At 43.6% G+C, this 23,371-nt stretch overlaps 1 protein-coding gene across 1 annotated transcript in view; it reads right to left on the minus strand.

Moving 5' to 3' along the window:
- KIAA1958 (KIAA1958 ortholog) overlaps nucleotides 1-23,371 on the minus strand; it is a 145,043-nt gene that overhangs the window by 50,823 nt on the left and 70,849 nt on the right. Inside the window, exon 2 of the mRNA XM_083179199.1 lies at nucleotides 20,275-21,473. Coding sequence (XP_083035325.1) covers nucleotides 20,275-21,448 — 1,174 coding nt within the window. The 5' untranslated portion in view covers nucleotides 21,449-21,473. The remainder of the gene's footprint in view (nucleotides 1-20,274; nucleotides 21,474-23,371) is intronic.

The following is a 23,371-nucleotide window of genomic DNA, read 5'->3' on the forward strand; positions in this document are numbered from 1 at the left end:
ATATATATATATATATATATATATATATAGATAGATAGATAGATAGATAGATAGATAGATAGATAGATAGAGCACTCACCAGGCTGTTTAGTCATCCAAAGAAGATAGTGCATTTGGTCGACTTTTCGGTCCACTTAGGGACCTTCTTCAAGACCACCCTTACAAGCTTTAGCTTGTAAGGGTGGTCTTGAAGAAGGTCCCTGAGTGGACCGAAACGCCGACCAAATGCACTATGTGTGAATAAACTATCTTCTTTGGATGACTAAACAGCCTGGTGAGTGCTCTCTGTAAACTGACTATTTATGTGAAAGTGGTCTTATAGACATATCTTTCTGAGATTGACACCCCAGCAAGAATTTTGATTATAATATGTGCTGTGCCACTTGTTTATGGACATATATATATATATATATATATATATATTTATTTATTTTCCACAGAGCGCACTCACTAGGCTTCTATTTGATGTTGCACTTTCCGATAGTTCTGCTGGGCTGTGATATGGCATTTGAGTGACATCGCTTGCAGGAGGACAATGCACACATGCAGCTTGGAGAAGGTAGATGGTAGCGGGGAACCATCTTCCATGTGTGCAATGCACCCCTGAAAGCAAAATCCCTCACCGCCAGTGCAACACAGTTAGTGCAATGGTAGCGATCGCCACACTATCGGAAAACAACTCCACGCCGACATGGATAGTGGGGTTATGAAAAGGTAGGAGGACGCGTACCGCCGCCCCTCTGGGTGCTTAAAATTCAAACCTTTAAATGATCCATTTAAAATTCAGGTACAGTCGACGTTTCTGGTCCTAGCACGACCCTTGGTCAAAAAATCCTATACGTCATATCTCCAGCAAGTGATGAAGGAGGACCCACAAGGCTAACCCTAAAAATTGTGAACTCCATCCCTAGGGCCCAACAGTGGCCAATCACAACTACCGCACAGTCAGTTGTGTACAAATGTTTAAGTGGTAAGTCACACCCGTACCTTATAACAGGGCCCACGCTCTAATCGCCACCATGTAGCATCCGCCGGCATGCGTTCCACAATACTCCCTGTATTGTATTATATTAAATATATACATACATACATACATATACACACACACATATGGCATGTGAGTATGCACTGATTTACTCCTATTTAAGGTCTGATTGAACTAGTTCCATTTGATACCCTTTGAGAAAGGCGCCCTAGCGCCGAAACGGCCCGTCAGGGTAATTGGTTGGTTCCACTGCTGCTGCTATGAATATGTGAGATCCATGCTGTTTTTCATGTCAGATCCACTGCTGCCCGTGATAACTATAATGGCCTTATACTGCTGTTGTCTCTCTCTCTCTCTCTCTATCTATCTATCTATCTATCTATCTATCTATCTATATATATATATATATATATATCTTGGGATGGACGGCGGCACTCAGAACTTTTACATCACACGCTCTGGGTGCTTTTATCAAGAACAGCATCAGCAGCTTCATGCTGTTCTTGATAAAAATGCCCAGAGCGTTGAAACGTTGAACCCCAAGTAATCTTTGTATGATGCAAAAGTCCTGAGTGCCGCCGTCCATCCCAAGCTGTGTATTGCTGCTGCATTGCCAACCGTTCCTTCGGAAGGCACCAGGCAAGCTTTCCTTGGAAGTGGAGTGCCAGGGTTTACCCATGGTCATATTTTATATATATCTCTATCAGGCGATAGACAGACACACTTCCTTCAAGTTGCAATTGCCATGGTGCAAGTAATACAGATATTGATGATACTGCACCCACTGGACTTTATAACGGCTTCAAATAAAACTTTATTAAGCCTGGGGACGGGAAATAAATCCCGAAACGTCGTTAAGCAAAAGGCGTCTGTAAGTTTTATTTGAAGCCATTATATAAATCGATCGATTATATATATATATATATATATATATACACAAACACACTTAAAAAAAATTTTTAAGGGTGGCACAAAACTCCAAAAGGTAGCAACTGGGATGATCTTATACTTGTGAGGAGACCCCCTTCCCCCTCTCCATAGACCCAGATAGCAGTTTACACCCCCCACCACCACCCCCTTGAACACAACAGACACAGATAGCGGCTGCTAAAAATCATCCAACACACAGATTCCAGTTTTTCCACCCAGGGCACAGAGAGTAGTCTCCTACTCTTAAAGGGCACGACTGCAATCCTTGGCAGGAAGGTCTAAATGGCAGTAGGCCACTATGAATATACCTCTGACTTTTCTTTTTTCAAAATAACTGAACCAGTTATGCAGCGCCACTGAGGAAAATCAGTCAGTCGGGATTTCCTTTGTGGTGTCAGACACTGGGCAGTAGAGCCAAAGCGGGAAAGTGTATGTGCCACTGTTAACCACTTGAAGTTTAGCTTAGAAGCGTTAATCCAATATTTCATTGATAAAGATAGATATATCTAGGGCGTGGCTTGCGATACCCATTCTGCCTGTGTCCAGGCATCTCTCCTACTTGGTGCCCCCCCGTCTGACGGTGCGGTATACTCTGCGGCACAATCCAGCGTCTGTGGTGATCTCTGGTTCCTGATGACGATCGTGGCTTGAGGGGAGCAGTCTGCCGTGGGTATTGTGTTATATCATGTGGTAATCAGGGGTATTTTTATGAAGTAGTGATAAGGGAGGAGAAGTGATAAAGTGCCTGGTACTTTATCACGGGCCAATCAGCTTCTGACTGTTAAGTTACAGGCTGGGTTTAAATAGGAGCTGATTGGTCGGTGATAAATTACCAGGCACTGTATCACTTCTCCTCCCTTATCACCGCTTCATAAATCTTCCCCGTAGTCCACTGCACTCTTATACATGGTACGAGCAATTGTGTTTTTATGCCTGAAGTTTGATACATTCTCCTATATTAACACTTTTTTATCTGCACTATGAGGCGCCCCTCTCTCTTCTGTTTGTTTTAGAATCTTGTTCATCCTGACCCTGGATGCCTTACCACATGAGAGGTTGCTGCAGTTCATAAAAGTGGACTTGGTGCTAAATTCGGTACTTGTTTCCTAGCACGGCCACAATCGGGAGTAATCGTGTACCTTAACTTAAGCGAAGGGACGCGTTTACCTGTGAAGGTATCCGCTGCGCTCGCCACGCTTCGGGCTCGGTGGCTCGCTGCGCTCGCCACACTATTCTATTCTCACTCCACGCCCTAGTGGATAGTAGGGGAATGAAAAGGTCGGAGGACGCGCACCGCCGCCCCTCGCGGGCTCGCTGCGCTCGCCACGCTTCGGGTTGGCGTCTATCGTGGGGTGGGGTGTACGACGTTAAATTTGGGGGGGTTGGCAATATTTTACATTGAATTCAATGTAAAATCGGGTCCCAGGGACCCGATTTACATTTCATAAAAAAAAAAAATCGGGTCCAAAATCGGTCGGTCGCGTCGATCGCATCGCATGCGATGCGATCGACCCGATTTTTCCGACACGACCACCCCGATGTAAATCGGTGTGGCCGTGCTAGGAAACAAGTACCCTAAATTCATATATACCCTTCTTTTGTTAAAAGTCGGGTTTGGACTTTCTTATCAGCGCTGCTCACACCTCCTGTATCTGTTATGTTATATATATATATCTATATCTATATATATAGATATATCTATCCATTTGGCCGGCTAGGATTTGGCCGGCTAGGATAAAATATCGGGGGCATCGCGTCGGTCGGGACCGTTAACAATGGTCCCGACGCGACCGACGCGATGCCCGCGATTTCTCCATAGGCTTCAATGTTAAAAAATATTTTAACATTGAAATCGTGTCGGGAAAGGTAAAATATCGGGGGCATCGCGTCGGTCGGGACCATTAACAATGGTCACGACGCGATGCCCCCGATTTTTCCATCGGGTTCAATGTTAAAATATTTTTTTACATTGAAATAGTGAAAAAATTTGAAAAATGTGAAATGGGCCAATATGACCCATTTCACATTATAGATGTCCCCGTCGTCATCCCACGATAGACGCCAACCCGAAGCGTGGCGAGCGCAGCGAGCCCGCGAGGGGCGGCGGTGCGCGTCCTCCGACCTTTTCATTCCCCTACTATCCACTAGGGCGTGGAGTGAGAATAGAATAGTGTGGCGAGCGCAGCGAGCCACCGAGCCCGAAGCGTGGCGAGCGCAGCGAGCCCCGCGAGGGGATGCGGATACCTTCAGTTATACGCGTCCCCTCGCGGGCTTCACAGGTGTCCGTGGCGACGCGGACACCTGTGAAGTCCGCGAAGGGACGCGTTTACCTGTGAAGGTATCCGCGTCCCCTCGCGGGGCTCGCTGCGCTCGCCACGCTTCGGGCTCGGTGGCTCGCTGCGCTCGCCACACTATTCTATTCTCACTCCACGCCCTAGTGGATAGTAGGGGAATGAAAAGGTCGGAGGACGCGCACCGCTGCGCTCGCCACGCTTCGGGTTGGCGTCTATCGTGGGGTGGGGTGTACGACGTTAAATTTGGGGGGGTTGGCAATATTTTACATTGAATTCAATGTAAAATCGGGTCCCAGGTAGTGTGGCCAATCCCGGGATAGGGATCGGCGGGATCCCGGGATTTGGCCTAAAAAAGTCCGGGATTTCAATCCCGGGATTGGAGAATCCAATCCCGGGATTTCGGGATTAGACTGCGCATGCGCAGTCTAATGCAGGGCAGCGTCTGAGCACTCGCTCAGACGCTGCCCGGCTGTTCCCGTAAACTGACCCGGCGTGCGGCCTGCGTAGCGTGACAGTAGAGGTCTCGCTGCGCAGGCCACACGTCACCAGTGACCGCCCGCCTACCCGCCGGCCTGCCTCCGCCTGCCCGCCTCTTCTCCGCCGCCCGCCTGCACGCCAGCCTGCCTCCGCCCACCTACCTGCTGTCTTCGATGGAGGTGCACTTGCCGGGAGGCACCGTGCACCTCCAAACCTACTCCCGGCCGCCCGCCCGCTCCCTTATGTAAGTAGATGTGCGGGTCGGCCGGGGTGGGTCCAATGCTAATAATGGGCTTTTTGGTTTGGATGCCAATCCCGGGATCCCGGGAATCCCGGGATTGAGTATTTTTCAATCCCGGATCCCAGGATTGAAAAAATGCCCCGGGATTGGCATCCCTAGTCCCAGGGACCCGATTTACATTTCATAAAAAAAAAAAATCGGGTCCAAAATCGGTCGGTCGCGTCGATCGCATCGCATGCGACCAAATCGCATGCGATGCGATCGACCCGATTTTTCCGACACGACCACCCCGATGTAAATCGGTGTGGCCGTGCTAGGAAACAAGTACCCTAAATTCATATATACCCTTCTTTTGTTAAAAGTCGGGTTTGGACTTTCTTATCAGCGCTGCTCACACCTCCTGTATCTGTTATGTTATATATATATATCTATATCTATATATAGCTTAACTTTTATTGTGCTCAGCAACGTTTCAATACAGGTGTGTATTATCTTCAGGCTCCTAATACAATAATACACACCTGTATTGAAACGTTGCTGAGCACAATAAAAGTTATGCTGTTTTGAGAATCGTCTGGAGTGCTGCGTCCTTCTCCCGTCTACATGCATTATTGACGAAGGCACCCGACAAGCAGCCACCTGTTGGAGGTGTGCCCGGCACAAAGCAGTCTATATATATAGTGACAGGTCTGTTGGTAACTGCTCACCTATAAAAGCACAGTCTGCTGTCAGCTGTAGACCAGATAGCATGCCTGGAATCAAACATGTGATAGCTATGTGTATTGTAGCCATATTGAGCGATAGTGCTAGGACCTGCAGAAAAGTGGGGTCCCGTGAAGGGGGCTGCAGGCTTAAATGCATTGATCAATTCATGAACCAAATCTCCACTATTTATTATCAGTTAATTTAGTGTGTGCAGAGCCCCTACAATGTCTATATATATATATATATATATATATATATATATATATATAGAGAGAGAGAGAGAGAGAGAGAGAGAGAGAGAGAGAGAGAGATGTACACACACGTATAGATAGATAGATAGAGAGATAGAGAGAATATCACAAATAGGGTGGCCAATCCCGGGATCGGCGGGATCCCGGGATTTGGCCCCCAAAACACCGGGATTTCAATCCCGGGATTGGAGATTCCAATCCCGGGATTTCGGGATTAGACTGCGCATGCGCAGTCTAATGCCGGGCAGCGTCTGAGCATCGCTCAGACGCTGCCCGGCTTCTCCCATAGCCGGAGAGCACTGCGCAGCGTGACCTCTCAGCGTGACATCAGAGGTCACGCTGTACAGGAAGGCAGGCAGAGATCACGCTCGCCCACAGCAAGGCAGCAAGCGACTCTGCAGAGTCCGCAGTCCCGCTCCCCCATGGCTCCCGGCACTATGAAGGCGCACTCCAGCCCGCCCACCTAGCCAGCAAACAGCAACCCGGGGTCCCGGCAGTATGAAACTGCCCACCCACCCAGCAACCCGGCCGCAAAAGTAAGCAAATGCGGGGCGGCCAGGGTGTTTTTTTTATTAGGAAAGCCAATCCCGGGATCCCGGGAATCCCGGGATTGAGCATTTATCAATCCCGAATCCCGGGTTTGAAAAAATGCCCCGGGATTTGCTTCCCTAATCACAAATGATAAATAAGAAAAAGGACTACTATTTAAACATGTAGCATAACATTGAACAATATAAAAATACTAGACAAAATAGATGAAGGCAGCACAGAGGGTGTGATAATTAGCATCACTGCCTCACAGAATTGAGTGTGGGTTACATGCAGGCCCAGTTCCTTCCCCACTCCAAAAATATACTATTTGATTAGTTGGCTCCCAACAAAAAATTATCACTAGTATGTGCACGCAATAGGGCAAAGGCAGAACTACCATTGGTGCAGCACACCAGGGCCCTTGAGGACTAAGGGGCCCACTGCAGCCCCTATCACCAACTGCCTCTCACTTTCACCCTCTGTTGCATATTGTTAACTTGATGCGGAGAAGGGGGCCCAAATTATATTTTTTGCACCTGGGCTCACTACCCACAAGTTCTGCCACTGTTATTGGGAACACAGATCACAATCTCCAATCCCTGGATGCCAATTGATAAAAATTCTCTGTAAGGCACTGCAGAATAGGTGTGAGCTATATAAAATAAACAGTATAGTAAATAACTCTAGAACACACAAGAAACAAATTTAACAATGCACATCTTGACGAGATGGCAGGAGACCTTTCTTCGTAGAGCCTTAATGAAAAGAAGTGAGAGACTGAAAAAGGTTGGCCAGGACACTGGAAAGATCAAGGGAAATTGTTCAACAATTTCAACGTTCACTGAACACATCGTCTAGTGTGTATGGGTCAAGAGTCCTAAGTCACAATTAAAGAATAGAAAGATAAACAACTGACAGCCATGTTGTGCTGTGAAATAAAGCTATGTGACATTCCCTATAGATTGTAAGCTTGCAGCAGGGCCCTCCTACCTCCATGTCTGTCTGTTGTTACCCAGTTTGTTTTATCACTGTTTACTATTGTAAAGCGCAACGGAATCTGCTGCGCTATATAAGAAACTGCAAATAAATAATAAATAAATAAATTAATTCATACTGTATACATTCATACAGCAACGCTAACAAGCAGCACTTTTAATATTTAATGTGTTTAGTGTTTATAAGGAAAGGCTACAGTTTATAGTTTAGGCAGTACAGAGCACATAAAACATAGATGTTAAAACTAATAACTATGTATTATGTACAGTACTAGAACAGTCACACATACATTATTTATCATCTGTCAACCTGATTCAATGCAAGCAGGGTGATTTAGTTACAGGATTGGTTTACTATATCATGTCTCTTGTGTGCTCTTAGTAATGTATCACCGTGCTCCTATGGGACACAATGAAATCATTCACAATAACAGGGACACACAATTACTCTCTGCTTAGGTAAGGAAGTTAGGATATGAATAAAAACAAACAAGCTTTTCTCCTTTAGTTAACTACAACTGGAATGTAAATATTTCTAGCACATTTTATAAGTTCCACCAAAGGGGGCATCTGAACAGTTTTTCCCAAAACTTTTTTCAGTATTTACTAAGTAGATATAATACAGGTTGAGTATCCCTTATCCAAAATGCTCGGAACCACGAGCATTCCAGATAAGGGCTTTTTTTTATTTATTTTTTTAAAACATACTTACCTGTACCCTGGTGGTGCCCCGATGGTCCCTCTGCGTCCACGGCAGGCCTTCAGCGTCGTCTCCGGCATCTCCAGCGGTCCCAGGAGTGCATTGCACGAGTTCTCAGGCGCGCAATGCACTCCTGGGACCGCTGGAGACGATGCTGAAGGCCTGCCGTGGACGCCGGCGGGACTTAGTAAGTATAAAAAACCAACTACAAAAATCGAATCATTCCCCCAAAAAACAAGTTTTTTGAATAATTTGGATAAGTATTTAGTACTTTATTACCGAGATATGTAAAATGGAAATAATAATTCTGAGCTGATGGGAAAATGTATACTACTTACGAGTATTAGAATTAGACAGGATTATATGCAACAAAAAAAGCTTGAAATATGCATGCAAATATGCATGAAAAATACTTAAAATATGCATGAAAAGTGTTAAAATATGCTACATTAAATAATAAAAAAAGTAATTTATAACTTATTTAAAAATCAGCATACAATTAGTTGCAAATAAACCTAAAAAATAGGCCCACAGCATCTGCAGATGTCTAGTGTTGTGCACAGGGTTTTTTTCCTTCCTGGCTGCTACAGCATACTGCAGCGTCCAAAGCTCTTGTTGCATCAACTACAAGGACCCTCATCCAGCGCCGATGAATCAAATGTCAGCATAGCGCGTGAGGGCGGCGCAGTGGAAGGTTTCCTCTCTGCGCCGCATACTCACTGTGACACAGCATTTTCTGCACGCCGCGTGATGTCACAACCCTTCTGCCCGCCTCCTCTGCTGCAGAAGTCTGTCTCTTGGTGTAAAGTCCCAGGCCAGGGGCAGGCAAAGGTTCAGGAGCTTCGTAATGGCATACGCCCTGACTGACTTATCAACATGGATTGGCAGCCTAGAGCAGTGTCAGACATAGCGTACATCCAAGGTTCCCTACACTGCAGCAGCAGGGCAAAGCAGTGCTGTGACTCCCGGGTGGGAAGAGGGCGGGGCCTAAAATATGCACCATCACTAGGTTTTAGGTAAAATATGCAATAACCAGTGAGACTGGGCAAAATATGCAAATGCATATAATCCCGTCTCTAATTATAATGCTGCCCTCATGCTGGTCTCTTTAAAGATACTTGTATAGCTCAAGCTAAGCGAAGTGCATGAGATAATGCACTACCTACTGTAAATGAGAACTATACAGAGTGCTGTGGCAAGACAGATTAAATCAATCATCATTTACTTTTGTGTGCATTACTCTCTTATATACAAGGTTTACTAATAAGCACTGATGTCGTGATTTACAGGCAATAATACATGTATATTAACACTTATGTATTTTGTTTTAATAAAAACAAACAACTGTTCAGGCTTACCAAGACATGGGGGATTCCATTAGACACAGTAATTTACCACGTGATAATTTATCCCCAGGGTTATCTAATTAGCCCAGAAGCACAGCCGATGGCAGCGATTATCTGGCATTTTCGGGACCTCAGCAGTCTCCCCAAATCTCTAAATCTGCTTTTTTTGGGCAGCTAAGTCCATGAACTTTGAGTGGGTAAATTTAATATTGAAAATGGGGTGTTGCCCATAGCAACTAATCAGATTCTATCTATTATCTTCTAGAAGGTACAAAATAAATAAGTATCTGATTGGTTGATATGGGCAACATTCCATCTTTAATTGAACTCCCACCTTAGTAAATTTACCCTACAGATTCAGTGTGTGTTCGCCAGAATACAGATTCATTTTTCAGGCACAAAAATCAGGGACTAATTGGCTACCTCACTGGCTGACTGTTACTACCGAGATTTGTTTTATGACTGTTGCTTACAACTGTAAAACGCAATGGTTTTGCTGCACAATAAAGAAACTACTAATAATTACATGGAAAAATATTGCATTAATTATTTTTTTTTTTTATAAGAGTCCAGCGTTTTCCGACTTTAAAAAATGTAACTTCAACCCCTAAGAAATTATACCGCTCAATTTATTTTACAATCTATAGCAGACTCTGAATACTGCTGTATTTTAGCCATTAACTTTGCAGCGAAGTAATACAGGACATCCAAGTACACCTAATAAAATGTCAATGCCATTTTAGCCCTTTCTGATATATTGATGTTTCCTAACACAGACTGTAAAACAGGGTTAAATGTGGGAGGTTTTTCATGTTTTCTGTTTCTTCTAGGTTATAGGAGTATTTAAAAAAAACAGGTACTTGTTTCCTAGCACGGCACCCGTGGGGTCCCATCGCATACCTTAACTTAAGGTATGTGATGGGACCCGACCGACCCGATTTTCGGGCTTTAAAGACGTTTTTAACGCACTTTGAAAATCGGTCGCATCGCACTGCGATGCGACCCGATTTGGGTCCAATGTAAAAATGGTCCCCGAGACCCGATTTTACATTGGACCCAACGTTAAATGCCTCCCAGACCCGATTTTTAATTGTAAACTCACCGTGATTATGTGAAATGCCCCCCCCCCCATTGTTAACGCAACAACACGATCAACACGAAGCGTGGCGAGCCTGCGAGGCGGTATGCGTCCTCCGACCTTTTCATACCCCCACTATCCACGTCGGCATGGAGTTGATTTTATATAGTGTGGCGAGCGGACGCGTAATACGTCTGAAGTAATGCGCATCCGCTCGCCATGCTTCGGGCTTGGTGGCTAGCCAAACTATATATAATCAACTCCACGCCGGGGGTATGAAAAGGTCGGATGAGGCGTACCGACGCCCCTCGCGGGTTCGCTGCGCTCGCCACGCTTCAGGTTGACGTTAATCGTGGCATTAACAATGAGGGGGCATACAATGAAAAATGGTGTCTGGGGGGCATTTAACATTGGGGCCAATGTAAAATTGGGTCTCAGGGACCATTTAACATTGGTTCCAATGTAAAAATCGATCGCATCGCATGCGATTTGGTTGAATGCGATGCGATCGACCCGATTTCATACAATTAAAATCGGTGGCGCTGTGCTAGGAAACAAGTACCAAAAAAAAAAACAGGTGACACGGGATAGGTGGCCTGGAATATTCATGGAGCTCATTTATACAGAACATGCTCTCATACACATGCAATGCTATTTGAGAGCTGAAGGTCCTTACGGACACACCCACATAGTACAGATTATAATTACTGCTGCCAGCTGAGCCGTTTCCTGACAGATTGGTTTTCTATGCCCTTTGTATGAATTATTAAATATATTCACTGTATATTGTGGGAATAAGGGAATACGTAGGAAAATAATTAACAATACATATGTATATTGGTGCTTAATGCAAGATCCATATGATCTTAAACCCCCAAAATCTAAAATGAGAACTATAATTTCAGAATATAAAAATAAAAGGATGGTTGATAACCATCATAAAACAGAAAAAGTATTACATTTCACAATTCTCCATAGTAAAACACCTGACCACTGAAAGACTGGTAGGGCAATAGGTGGAGCGCTGGCCTTTGGCACTACCCATTGTGCCAGAAAAGAAGTTGTCACTTTAATCATAGACCAATTTGAAAATCCTATTAGCTGACCGCTGTTACAGTCCTGCCAGACATAACTGACTTACAACCTCACAAATACATGGGGCATCACGGATGGTGTAATGGTTAGCATTACTGCCTCACAGTGCTGAGGTCATGGGTTCAATCCCCTTTGCTTGTAAACCTGAATCAGGCACTAAATTCGCTCAAATTATTTTATTAAACATACTATTTGCACACAAATCAGATTCGTTACATGTGCGTTGCTGTTGTAACCCAAGTGAAAGGAAGCCTTATACTTTACCAGAAAGGTGTATCCGTTTGTCTAGGTATGTAAGCATAGGACAGTGATGTTCACATAAATCCTCAGTGTGGCCTTTGATGAAAAAGCACACTAGGCAGATTTATGTTTCACTTGTAGCAAGCTCCACATGCAACCTTATTAATGTGCTTACTAATGTTGCATTTAAATAATAAAGGAACAGTAATTTCGATATACAATTTTATTGTCTACCCTGCACTAATTAAACAAATATGTAAATGACTCATTATTTCATAAGGGTAAGTGTAATCTTTTCCCTTACTATGCAATAATTGCAGAATAGTTCTACATTAGTTAGAGGAGCACACAATTAGGGTCGGTTTCAATTAGCCAAAGGGCCGCATGTTATGTAGGGTATTCGGACTCATGATAGATGAGTCCGACAGCCAAAAGGTGGACCACTATTGGTTGACAGTCAAAAGGTCAACATGGTTTTTTTTTTACATTTTGAATCGACATTTGACGACAGGCGACATTCATGCCCTACCATCCACTACGGCATGGAGGGAGAATATAATAGCCTGCCGAGCACAGTGAGCCACCGTGCCCAAAGCATGGCGAGCGCAGTGAGGGGACGCAGTACACTTAGATGGTGGCCATACCGGCCTATGTTGACATAGACACCAAAAAAAACCCATGAAAAACTAATGTCGACCTTTTCATGTTGACCTTATGACTGTAGATCTAGACATTGTAGATCTAAAATACCATAACCGGTATGTAGGGCTTTTTACCTTTAAATATATGAAGCCATAGCTTAAGGCACTTCTCCCGGAATCTATGGGTTAATACACATTAGCCACAGATTTACCTTGTACTTTAATAGCACTGGGCAAAAAAGTCTGAGGCTACAAGTAATTACCGCAGTTCAATATGACCCTGAATATGAGTGTTATTTTATTTGAAAGCAAAAGAGCTCCCCATTCCAATTTTTTACTTTAAATTTAAAAAGAAAAAAAAAAAAGGTTTTATTTTACTGAATGCTCTTCATGGATTATATTGACATTCATGTATTTCTAGCTCTGTACAGGTTTCTTACCCCTTTTTCACAGTAAAAGTAAGATTATGTTACAAAAAGCATCGTGGTTTTAAACCAGTATTCTGGTGAAAGCCGCTCAGACGAGAAAATTGAGCGACATTCACATGAAAGTTGCCCAGTGTGTACGGGGCTTAACTCATTCCCATAACAAAATAAGAGTATACATATAGATTACAGTTTTCTGCAACCGAGATCCAGTAGAAAAGGGTCACTTAACATTTTCTCAGCCTATTTCCTATGAGTGCCAAGTACACTTAATTTCCATTCATTATGATAATTATACTGACGGGATCAAATTCTCGAAAAATATTCATTGAGAGGTAATCATTTCTGTTAGAAATTAACTGATCTTTCCTGGGAGAATTTGGATTCATTGAAGCATTACAAAAAAAGTCCCCAAAATACGCACACATTACATTTAGACTGCATCTTATCTGAAATATATGCTACAGCATGTTTTCTGCCTCTCCACAACTATATGTATTTTGTTACTTTCTTCTATACACATATTGCTGTTATTACATCTAGACTTTACTGTCTCACACACACACATTACATCTAGACTTTACCTTCACAAACACACACATTATTGTTAGAAAACAAGGATACTGAAGTTAATTTTACTGATTACACTATTTTTGTAACAATCATATAACATATTAAAGGCCCCCACACACTAGAACGATTTTTTTGGGCCGATTGTCCGATTTCCGATCGATCGGCCAATTTTTACTGATAATCGACAATAATCGGCTGGTTATTGACGATTATCGGTAAAAATCGTAGGAAATCGGACAAAAATAGTTCTAGTGTCTGGGGGCCTTAAGAGCTTTTTCTTCCATTTGCTTCTTTGCAAACAAACCATTACACTTAATTAATGAAAACCCTGGTTAAGTACTTCAGAGGTATAATTTTCTACTTAAAAAATGATCCCCTAGACGTGCCCAAAATGTCATGCTTGTAACACTGTAGGTTGTCGTCAGCACTCAGTCGCCAGTTGCCAGGCTGGAATGTCCTCTGGCAGGAAGCAGTTTCTGGAGCGCGTTGTTTCTAACTTCCCAGAAGTTCCTCTCCGCATCCATGGAATGCAATTTGTGTTCCAAATTCCCGGACCTTGTCTATAGAGATACTGGAAGAGTTCTTCATTCATAAAGTGCATATTCGCACTCGAGTCCCATAAAATCCATATAAATTACCACAGGTGTTTGAAAACAAAAGATTCTACAGACTTCCCACCAAAACTTTCCCCATGACATTTAAAAACATATACCTCTTTCACAGAGCAAATGCCGTGTCGCACCCAGGATTTGGACATGCATCTGTCCTGCTGACATCATCAAGGGGTGGGGCGGAGGCAACACTGGGGTTAAGCTGCTGCCTCCTCTATAGAAGTAAATGGGACCCGGGTCGCTCGAACCGGTTTACCCGTTCGGACTGCCCAGCAACACGGGTCCGACCCTGAGAATAACACTTTTTTATGCCAGGTCGGATTGCCGGGTTGCTGGACCCAGAATATTCTAAATGGCCCTTTCAGCCCACATCCTTCCCGGGTTGATCTCGAAACAACGTGGGATCGACTCGGGTTATTTGTGCAGTGTGAAAGGGGTAATAGTCACAAATACTGTAGTGCCTCTTTTGAACGAGCAGCGGGTGGAGGATATGAGAACATTGGAAAGGTTCACAGAGCTTTTGAAATTTTCAAACGTGTCTATGGACATGCTGCTTTAAAATTTTTATTTTATGAATGGTTTTGATACTTAACTGGCAAATGTGTTTAAAAAAAAAAAAAAGGTTTTGAAATTAGGTGGAGAATACATATTTAAACATATACAACTTATTTTTATTACTTGTAAAATATTAGTTTCTTCAAACATTTTAACAGTAGATCTTCAACATCATAGACTATTGCGACTGATTTCCATCCAGGTACACACTTGGTGGAGTGAATTTACATTTCCTGAACTGCTGCTCCTCTGTCTAGCTGCCTGGTGGGTGGTGGTGTGTGTGTGTGTGTGGGGGGGTTCTGCTGTGCTGACCAATCAGCCCAATCAGGGTGCGGGGAAACAGAATGGCAGGGAGGTCCCTCAGTAATTGCTGCTGCAAGACTCCTGCAGCTGTCCACATTTGCAACACTTGAACTTATTTTGCATAATGGGCAGATAATGTAGTGTCACAAATATCTCACAGGATATTATAAGAAATTCTCCCTAAACTGCAATGGAGATTAAGGGTTAGACCTAGAAGAAAAGCAGTGGATCATATCAGATAAATCCACATTTATGTTTAAATAGTTTTATTGCAGTTAAGTCTCAATAAAATAAACAAATGGGTATAGATGCAAAAATGTTGCTTAACCCCTTCCTGACAGAGCCAGTTTTTGCGTTCCTGACAGAGCCCTTTTTTTCAAATCTGACATGTATCACTTAAGTGGGGATAACTTTTTTTTGCTTTTACTTATCCCAGTGATTTTGAGATTGTTTCTCGTGACACATTGTACTTCAAGTTAGTGGTAAATTTTCGTCGATACAGTCTGTGTTTTTTTGTGAAAAATACCAAAATGTCGTAAAAAAATGGAAAATTTTGCGATTTGCAAAATGTTAAATTTTCTGCTTGTGAGACAAATAATCTTACCACTCAAAATAGTTAATAACTAACATAGACCATATGTATACTTTATGTTGCCATCATTATTTCAACCTCATTTTCATTTTTTTGGACACTAGGAGGCTTAAAATATGAATAGCAAATTCTCAAATTTTCAAGAAAATTTCAAACACTGATTTTTTTAGGGACCAGTTCAGTTCTGATGTGACTTTGAGGGACTTGTATGTGAGACACCCCCATAAATGATGCCATTTCAAAAACTGCACCCCTCACAGTATTCAAAACAGCATTTTGGAAGTTTGTTAACCCTTTAGGTGTTTCACAGGAATTAAAACAAAGTGTAGGTGAAATTTCAAAATTTCATTTTTTTTGCAGATTTTCAATTTTAATACATTTTTCTAAGGAACACAGCAGATTTTACTAGAGAAATGTGACTAAAAATTGATTCCCCCAATTCTTTGGTTTTCATAAATATCCTATATGTGGCCCTAGTGTGCACGGTGACCAAACCACAGGCTTCATAATAGAAGGAGCACCTACTTGATTTTGGAGCCTCCTTTTTATGAGATTATTTTTTAGGCACCATGTAGGTTTCTAGGCACCATAAGATGCTAAAAGTTAGGAACCCCCCCACAAGTGACCCCATTTTGCAAACTACACCCTTCAGGGAATTCATCTAGGGGTATAGTGTACATTTCAAACCCCCAGGGGTTTCACCAATTGTGGTACAACTGGGCAGTGAAAATGAAAAAAATTAATTTTTCATTTTCACAGCTCAGTTGTATCAAAATTGGTGAAACCCCTGGGGGTTTGAAATGTACACTATACCCCTTGATGAATTCCCTGAAGGGTGTAGTTTGCAAAATGGGGTCACTTGTGGGGGGGGTTCCACTGTATGGGTGTTTCGGGGGTCATTCAACCAGAATCTGTGCTGCAAAATCCAAATATCACTCCTTCCCTTCTGAGTCCTGCCATGCACCCAACTGGTATTTTTTGGTCACATGTGAGGCATTGCCGTACTCGGGAGAAATTGGGGCACAGATTTTGGGGTGCTTTGTCTCCTTCATTCCTTGTGAAAATGAAAAATTTTGAGCCAGAACTGCATTTTTGTGTAAAAAATTTAATTTTTCATTTTCACAGCTCAGTTGTATCAAAATTGGTGAAACCCCTGGGGGTTTGAAATGTACACTATACCCCTAGATGAATTCCCTGAGGGGTGTAGTTTGCAAAATGGGGTCACTTGTGGGGGGCTTCCACTGTATTGGTGCTTTGGGGGTCTTGCTAATGCGACATAGCACCCACCAAAATTCCACCAGAATCTGAGCTGCAAAATACAAAAATCACTCCTTCCCTTCTGAGTCCTGCCATGCACCCAAATGGTATTTTTTGGTCACATGTGAGGCATTGCCGTACTCGGGAGAAATTGGGGCACAGATTTTGGGGTGCTTTGTCTCCTTCATTCCTTGTGAAAATGAAAAATTTGGAGCCAGAACTGCATTTTTGTGTAAAAAATTTAATTTTTCATTTTCACAGCTCAGTTGTATCAAAATTGGTGAAACCCCTGGGGGTTTGAAATGTACACTATACCCCTAGATGAATTCCCTAAAGGGTGTAGTTTGCAAAATGGGGTCACTTGTGGGGGGGTTCCACTGTATGGGTGCTTCAGGGGTCATTCAACCAGAATCTGTGCTGCAAAATCCAAAAATCACTCCTTCCCTTCTGAGTCCTGTCATGCACCCAAATGGTATTTTTTGGTCACATGTGAGGCATTGCCGTACTCGGGAGAAATTGGGGCACAGATTTTGGGGTGCTTTGTCTCCTTCATTCCTTGGGAAAATGAAAAATTTGGAGCCAGAACTGCATTTTTGTGTAAAAAATTTAATTTTTCATTTTCACAGCTCAGTTGTATCAAAATTGGTGAAACCCCTGGGGGTTTGAAATGTACACTATACCCCTTGATGAATTCCCTGAAGGGTGTAGTTTGCAAAATGGGGTCACTTGTGGGGGGGGTTCCACTGTATGGGTGTTTCGGGGGTCATTCAACCAGAATCTGTGCTGCAAAATCCAAATATCACTCCTTCCCTTCTGAGTCCTGCCATGCACCCAACTGGTATTTTTTGGTACATGTGAGGCATTGCTGTACTCGGGAGAAATTGGGGCACAGATTTTGGGGTGCTTTGTCTCCTTCATTCCTTGTGAAAATGAAAAATTTTGAGCCAGATCTGCATTTTTGTGTAAAAAAATGTAATTTTTTACAGAAAAATGCAGTTCTGGCTCAAAATTTTTCATTTTAACAAGGAATGAAGGAGACAAAGCACCCCAAAATCTGTGCCCCAATTTCTCCCGAGTACGGCAATGCCTCACATGTGACCAAAAAATACCAGTTGGGTGCATGGCAGGACTCAGAAGGGAAGGAGTGATATTTGGTGGTGGAATGAATGGTGGGTGCTATGTCGCATTAGCAAGACCCCCGAAGCACCAATACAGTGGAACCCCCCCACAAGTGACCCCATTTTGGTCACCAGCTTTGGGAGGGGGGCTGGCGCTGCGGCTGGCGGGGGGGTGGGAGGGGTGCTGGCGCTGCGGCAGCCGGGTGGGTGGGAGGGAGGGGGGCTGCCGGGTGGGAGGGGGGGGGGGGGCTGGCGATCGGTGGTGATCGGTGCTGTACTTAACAGCACCGATCACCACCGATCACTGTGTTACCGAGCGGCTTAGCTGCCGGTAACACAGAAAACGCTGCAATTGGCTGTTCACATTTGAACAGCCAATCGCAGCGATCGCCGCGAGGGGGGATGTCTGCTGTCAGGGACAGCAGACATCTCCAAACTGTCACCGCGTCTATAGACGCGGTGACAGTTTAAAACCATGACGTATATATACGTCTTCGGTCGGGAAGTACCTCCCGACCATGACGTATATATACGTCATATGTCGGGAATATCTTTATATATGTGTGTGTGTGTGTGTGTGTGTGTGTGTGTGTGTGTGTGTGTGTGTGTGTGTGTGTGTGTGTGTGTGTGTGTGTGTATATATATATATATATATATATATATATACACACACACATATATATATATATATATATATATATACATACATATATATATATATATATATATGTGTGTATATATATATATATATATATACACACACACACACACACACATATATATATATATATATATATAATTCAGTTCATTGTCATTCTTTTTTTTTACTTTTTATGCAGCTCATGCTGCTGCTGCGGCTGGCAGGGGGGGGGAGGGGGGTGCGTGCGCTCCTGCCGCTGCGTGCGCTCCTGCCGCTGCCGCCGCCGGGTGAGCCTGCTGCCGGGCCGGGTGAGTGCCAGGTGGGTGGGAGGGGGGTGCTGCTCATCGGTGGTGATCGGTGCTGTACTTAACAGCACCGATCACCACCGATCCCTGTGTTACCGAGCGGCTTAGCCGCCGGTAACACAGGAAACGCTGTGAATGGCTGTTCAGATTTGAACAGCCAATCACAGCGATCGCCGACCGGGGGGGGCGAGGGGGGATGTCTGCTGTCAGGGACAGCAGACATCTCCTAACTGTCACCGCGTCTATAGACGCAGTGACAGTTAGAAGCCATGACGTACATTTACGCCATGTGTCGGGAAGTACTTCCCGACCATGACGTAAATGTACGTCAAATGTCGGGAAGGGGTTAAAAGAAATGTTTCAGGGTCTCTCTGACCAATCTAACTCTCACGACACCACGTTACATTTGCCCCACTTGCAGTGCACATTGTTTTGCCCATTTTTACAAAAGATTTTGTTTTTTTAAATCCTTATTTAATAAGTTCCCAATGTTGGGAATTGTGCACTTGGAATTGCAGCACATTTTTAACTACTGTACATAAAGCGGTACTGTCAAAAAGCCAAGAAGTCGCCACAGGCCAGTACCCTCAAAATTCTGGCTATTTAATAAGCAGTGTAGTATGTACAGTAGATACAAGATATCATTGCTGACATATTTGATGAATACAGTTTAAAAAGAGTGATTCCTCATGATGGAAGTCTACTAACACTATAAATGAACTGTTCAAAACAGAATTTTACATAGCCATTTTGTATAGCGATCACAATGTAAAGAATTTTGTGTGTAATAGGATCAATTCTCATGAAAACATCCCATGTCGTGCACATTATCTGAACTCTAAAACTTAGACTACTTCACTTTAAGCATATCCATAAACTCAGGACCCACTCCCCTTACTTTATCCCTTCCACTTTTCATCAGTCCATTCTGATTTAATTTATTATGTATAAATTGTACTTTATATTTAACCATGAAAGTGTGGACAATAAAAATAATGCACACAACTATTTATAATAACAAGATAAATTAGTCAAGTACATAATAGCTTAATACAGTGATGGTGTTAAATGGTGGAGATAGTATGTCATCTCAAATACCAATATTATTACTGCACAATATGCAATAAGTTTAAACTCAAGTAACCAACATACCACAAACATCTGGTAGCTACAAAGTATAAAACCAACTCTGCACTATCCTCCTCAGTAACATAGCACTCTACTGTGAACCCAAGGCTTCAAGACAAGGAGAATGGTGAAATGATTATCCCTACCACTACTGTTCGTTCGCATAATGAATTCATAAACATCATTTAGATAGTGTAGTATAATAATATTTATAATAATAACGTTCATCACAGTTCTTACATGCATAAACTTACATACCTGGAATGGACTGCCCAGCTGCATCACAGCTAATATTGGGGATGGTATTTGGTTGCTGCTGACTAGAGCTAACTTCAGGCTCCGCACTAACTGTTGGAGAGAGTGCCATGTCACAGGATAATGCTGGCTTCAGTACAGGTGGAAAGAGTTCTTCGGGAACCTCTTTTTTTTCCTGACCTGGTAATTGAAGTGCTGATAAGGGTATGCTGATAGGTTGGCTGGGGTTTCCTGTGGAGGTGCTCACTGACATCTGCATTCCTATTTGCTGATTGACAACTGGAGTGTTCGACAATGTTTTGCTTTGAGAGGGCATTGGTGGTCTCACAGGCTTCTGCGGTGAGGGTCTTTGTAGGACCAACGGGGAAGGTGCAATAGCCTGCATTTCTAGCTCATTGTTTAGTGATGGTGGCAAAACGCTGGGTGGTTTTGATAGTCCCACAAAAGATGATGCTGCAGGAGCCTGATTCTTTGTCTTGGACATCTGTAGAGATAGTGAAGGCCCATCAATACCACCAGTGAGTTCTGCATTAGCAACAATGTAATAGTCTTCAGGGGTCTCCTGTTTAATCTTTTTCACCATCACATCAGCGCCATCCTCATCAGCAATATGTGACTGAGACCCTGAAAGAGACGAGCCGAGACCACCACTGGGTCTCTTGCGGGAAACACTAGGTGATTGCTGTGCCCGGCGTTCAAAATCACTGTCTTCATCGGTCACTGAAGATTCACACACCATATCAAACAAAGTGGTTTCGTCTTCATATTCTTCTACTGGATCATCCAGTTCTGATGGTTCACTACAGTAGGAAAAGTCACAGGAGTCTCTTGTTCTATTGCAATCAAGCTTTGATTTTAATGGTCTTCCAGGGTACCTATCTAAAGGGCTTGTTTGAGTCTCAGAGGGCACACCAAGTATACTAGGACTGTCGGAGTTGAAGCTTCTATTGTCCTGAAAACAAACTCTCTCCTGAGGTCCAGCCCTGCATGTTGTAGTCAATGGCCAGTGGTATGCATGCCCAGCACTACATCCCCACATAGCTGTAAGGGTGCCATGGGAGCCCTCAGACAGTAAGTGCTTCAGGTTTGGAATAAGGCTACAAATGGTCCCATGGCTATGGGCCCAACTCACCAACTTGGAGAGGTTTTCTGAAGATGTATGAAGACAGTCTTCCATTGTTATGTGATCAAGAGGCCTCTTCCTACAAGTAAAAAAAAAAAAAACATATTCAGGCATACTTTGAAACACTGAATGTGACGGAAGATTGACCCTTAAGTCTGTATTCTGTAAAAGCCTCAAACCCTACATCATCTTATGTTTTTCAGATCTAGAGGTTTTATTGTTCTTAATGTTAATTTATGGAGATTCTCCAATTTAGCACAGCAGTACAGTGGGCAAAGTAATGCATAGAACAATACAAAAACTTTTTTGGGTAAAAAAATAGTTCAACAATAACACAAGAACTTGTACACCAAAATAAAATAGAAAGATTACAAATTGTTCTACAAGATACAAGGTTGAAGCAGACTAGAACATAGGTCAAAGAGCCCTGTTCATATTAGTTTACAATGGGATGAATGAAAACCAAAACACCAAATGACCCATGGTATCACCACCTTACTTTCATGTACAGATTTTAATTCAACCTTCTGTTCAGCTAGCATTACAAAAAAAAAAAATGTATGTACATACACTTAGGTCACAAGAAAAACCTATTCCTAGAGCACTTTCCACCTCAATAGTTGATATTTAATCACTATTAAAACTATACCCAGCCATTAGGTGTTTGTAAGGCTATTCAAGTTTTTCCCCTGCAGTGACCACTAGGTGGCACATAACGTAATTTCAACTGTTACTCCATTTAGCTGCGGGTGTGACTGTTGATGTTGGAGCACCTAAACCAAGCACCAATTAGACTAATATAGATGCTCAAAAACAATTGAATTGCCCCCTTGTGATCCATTTCCCATTTTGTGGAATTAATTCACAGCAGCCAACCTGTCGCTCAGGAGCTACTGGTAGCTCGCGGTAACGATAAAGGAGGCTCGGCCACCCATCCCCTCCATCGCCCGCCCATTCCCTTCCCCTGAGACAGACACTAGAGGTAAAATTTCATCTCTAGCACCTGACAAGGAGCACAACGCTAAGCACTTCTGGTACTTCCGGGTAACGCTTCTGGGCAGGGCCGGAGCTACCACTAGGCAGCTGCCTAAGGCGCTGGCCACTAGAGGGCGCCCCAGTACTGTGATCATGTAAATAAAATGTTTTAATGGACTTTTAAATGACACTTTACCCCAGCACATTTTTACATCGGAAAGCTGTTACCCGGGAGCAGGTACTGCGGGTGATTGCTGGGCTCAGCTTCCAGCAGCAGCCGGCAAACACAAGGCTTGCGTCCCTGCACTAGTTCTGCTTCCTGCTGCTGCTCTTCGTTCACACAGAGATAGTCTAGAAGCTTGCCCCCTCCAGCACAAGATCCTAAAGAGAAGAGAGTAGAGACCCTGCCACTGCTGCCAGCAGGGTTGCCAGCCCAGATCATCTAGACATAAAAAAAGGTGACTGGGACATACTTGTATTTGAGGGAGGAAAGGTGCAGGGATGGTTTTACATGTGTGTTGGGGGAAGTGCAGGGATGGTTTTACGTGTTTGTTTGGGGAAGTGCAGGGATGGTTTTACATGTGTGTTGGGGGAAGTGCAGGGCTGGGTAACATGTGTTGGGGGAAGTGCAGGGCTGGGGAACATGTGTGTTGGGGGAAGTGCAGGGCTGGGGAACATGTGTGTTGGGGGAAGTGCAGGGCTGGGGAACATGTGTGTTGTAGGGCTTTGGAACATTTGTGTTGCAGGGCTGGGGAACGTGTGTAAGGGGAAGTGCAGGGCTGGGGAACATGTGTGTTGCAGGGCTGGGGAACATGTGTGTTGCAGGGCTGGGGAACATGTGTGTTGCAGGGCTGGGGAACATGTGTGTGTTGGTTGAAGTGCAGGGCTGGGGGACATGTGTGTTGGGTAAAGTTCAGGGCTGGGGAACATGTGTGTTGCAGGGCTGGGAAACGTGTTAGGGAAGAGGCAGGGTGCAGGGCCTGGTTATATGTGTAAGGGATA

This window comes from Crinia signifera, chromosome 1 (genome assembly GCF_055691185.1).
Source record: "Crinia signifera chromosome 1, ASM5569118v1, whole genome shotgun sequence".
Taxonomy (NCBI): Eukaryota; Metazoa; Chordata; class Amphibia; order Anura; family Myobatrachidae; genus Crinia; species Crinia signifera.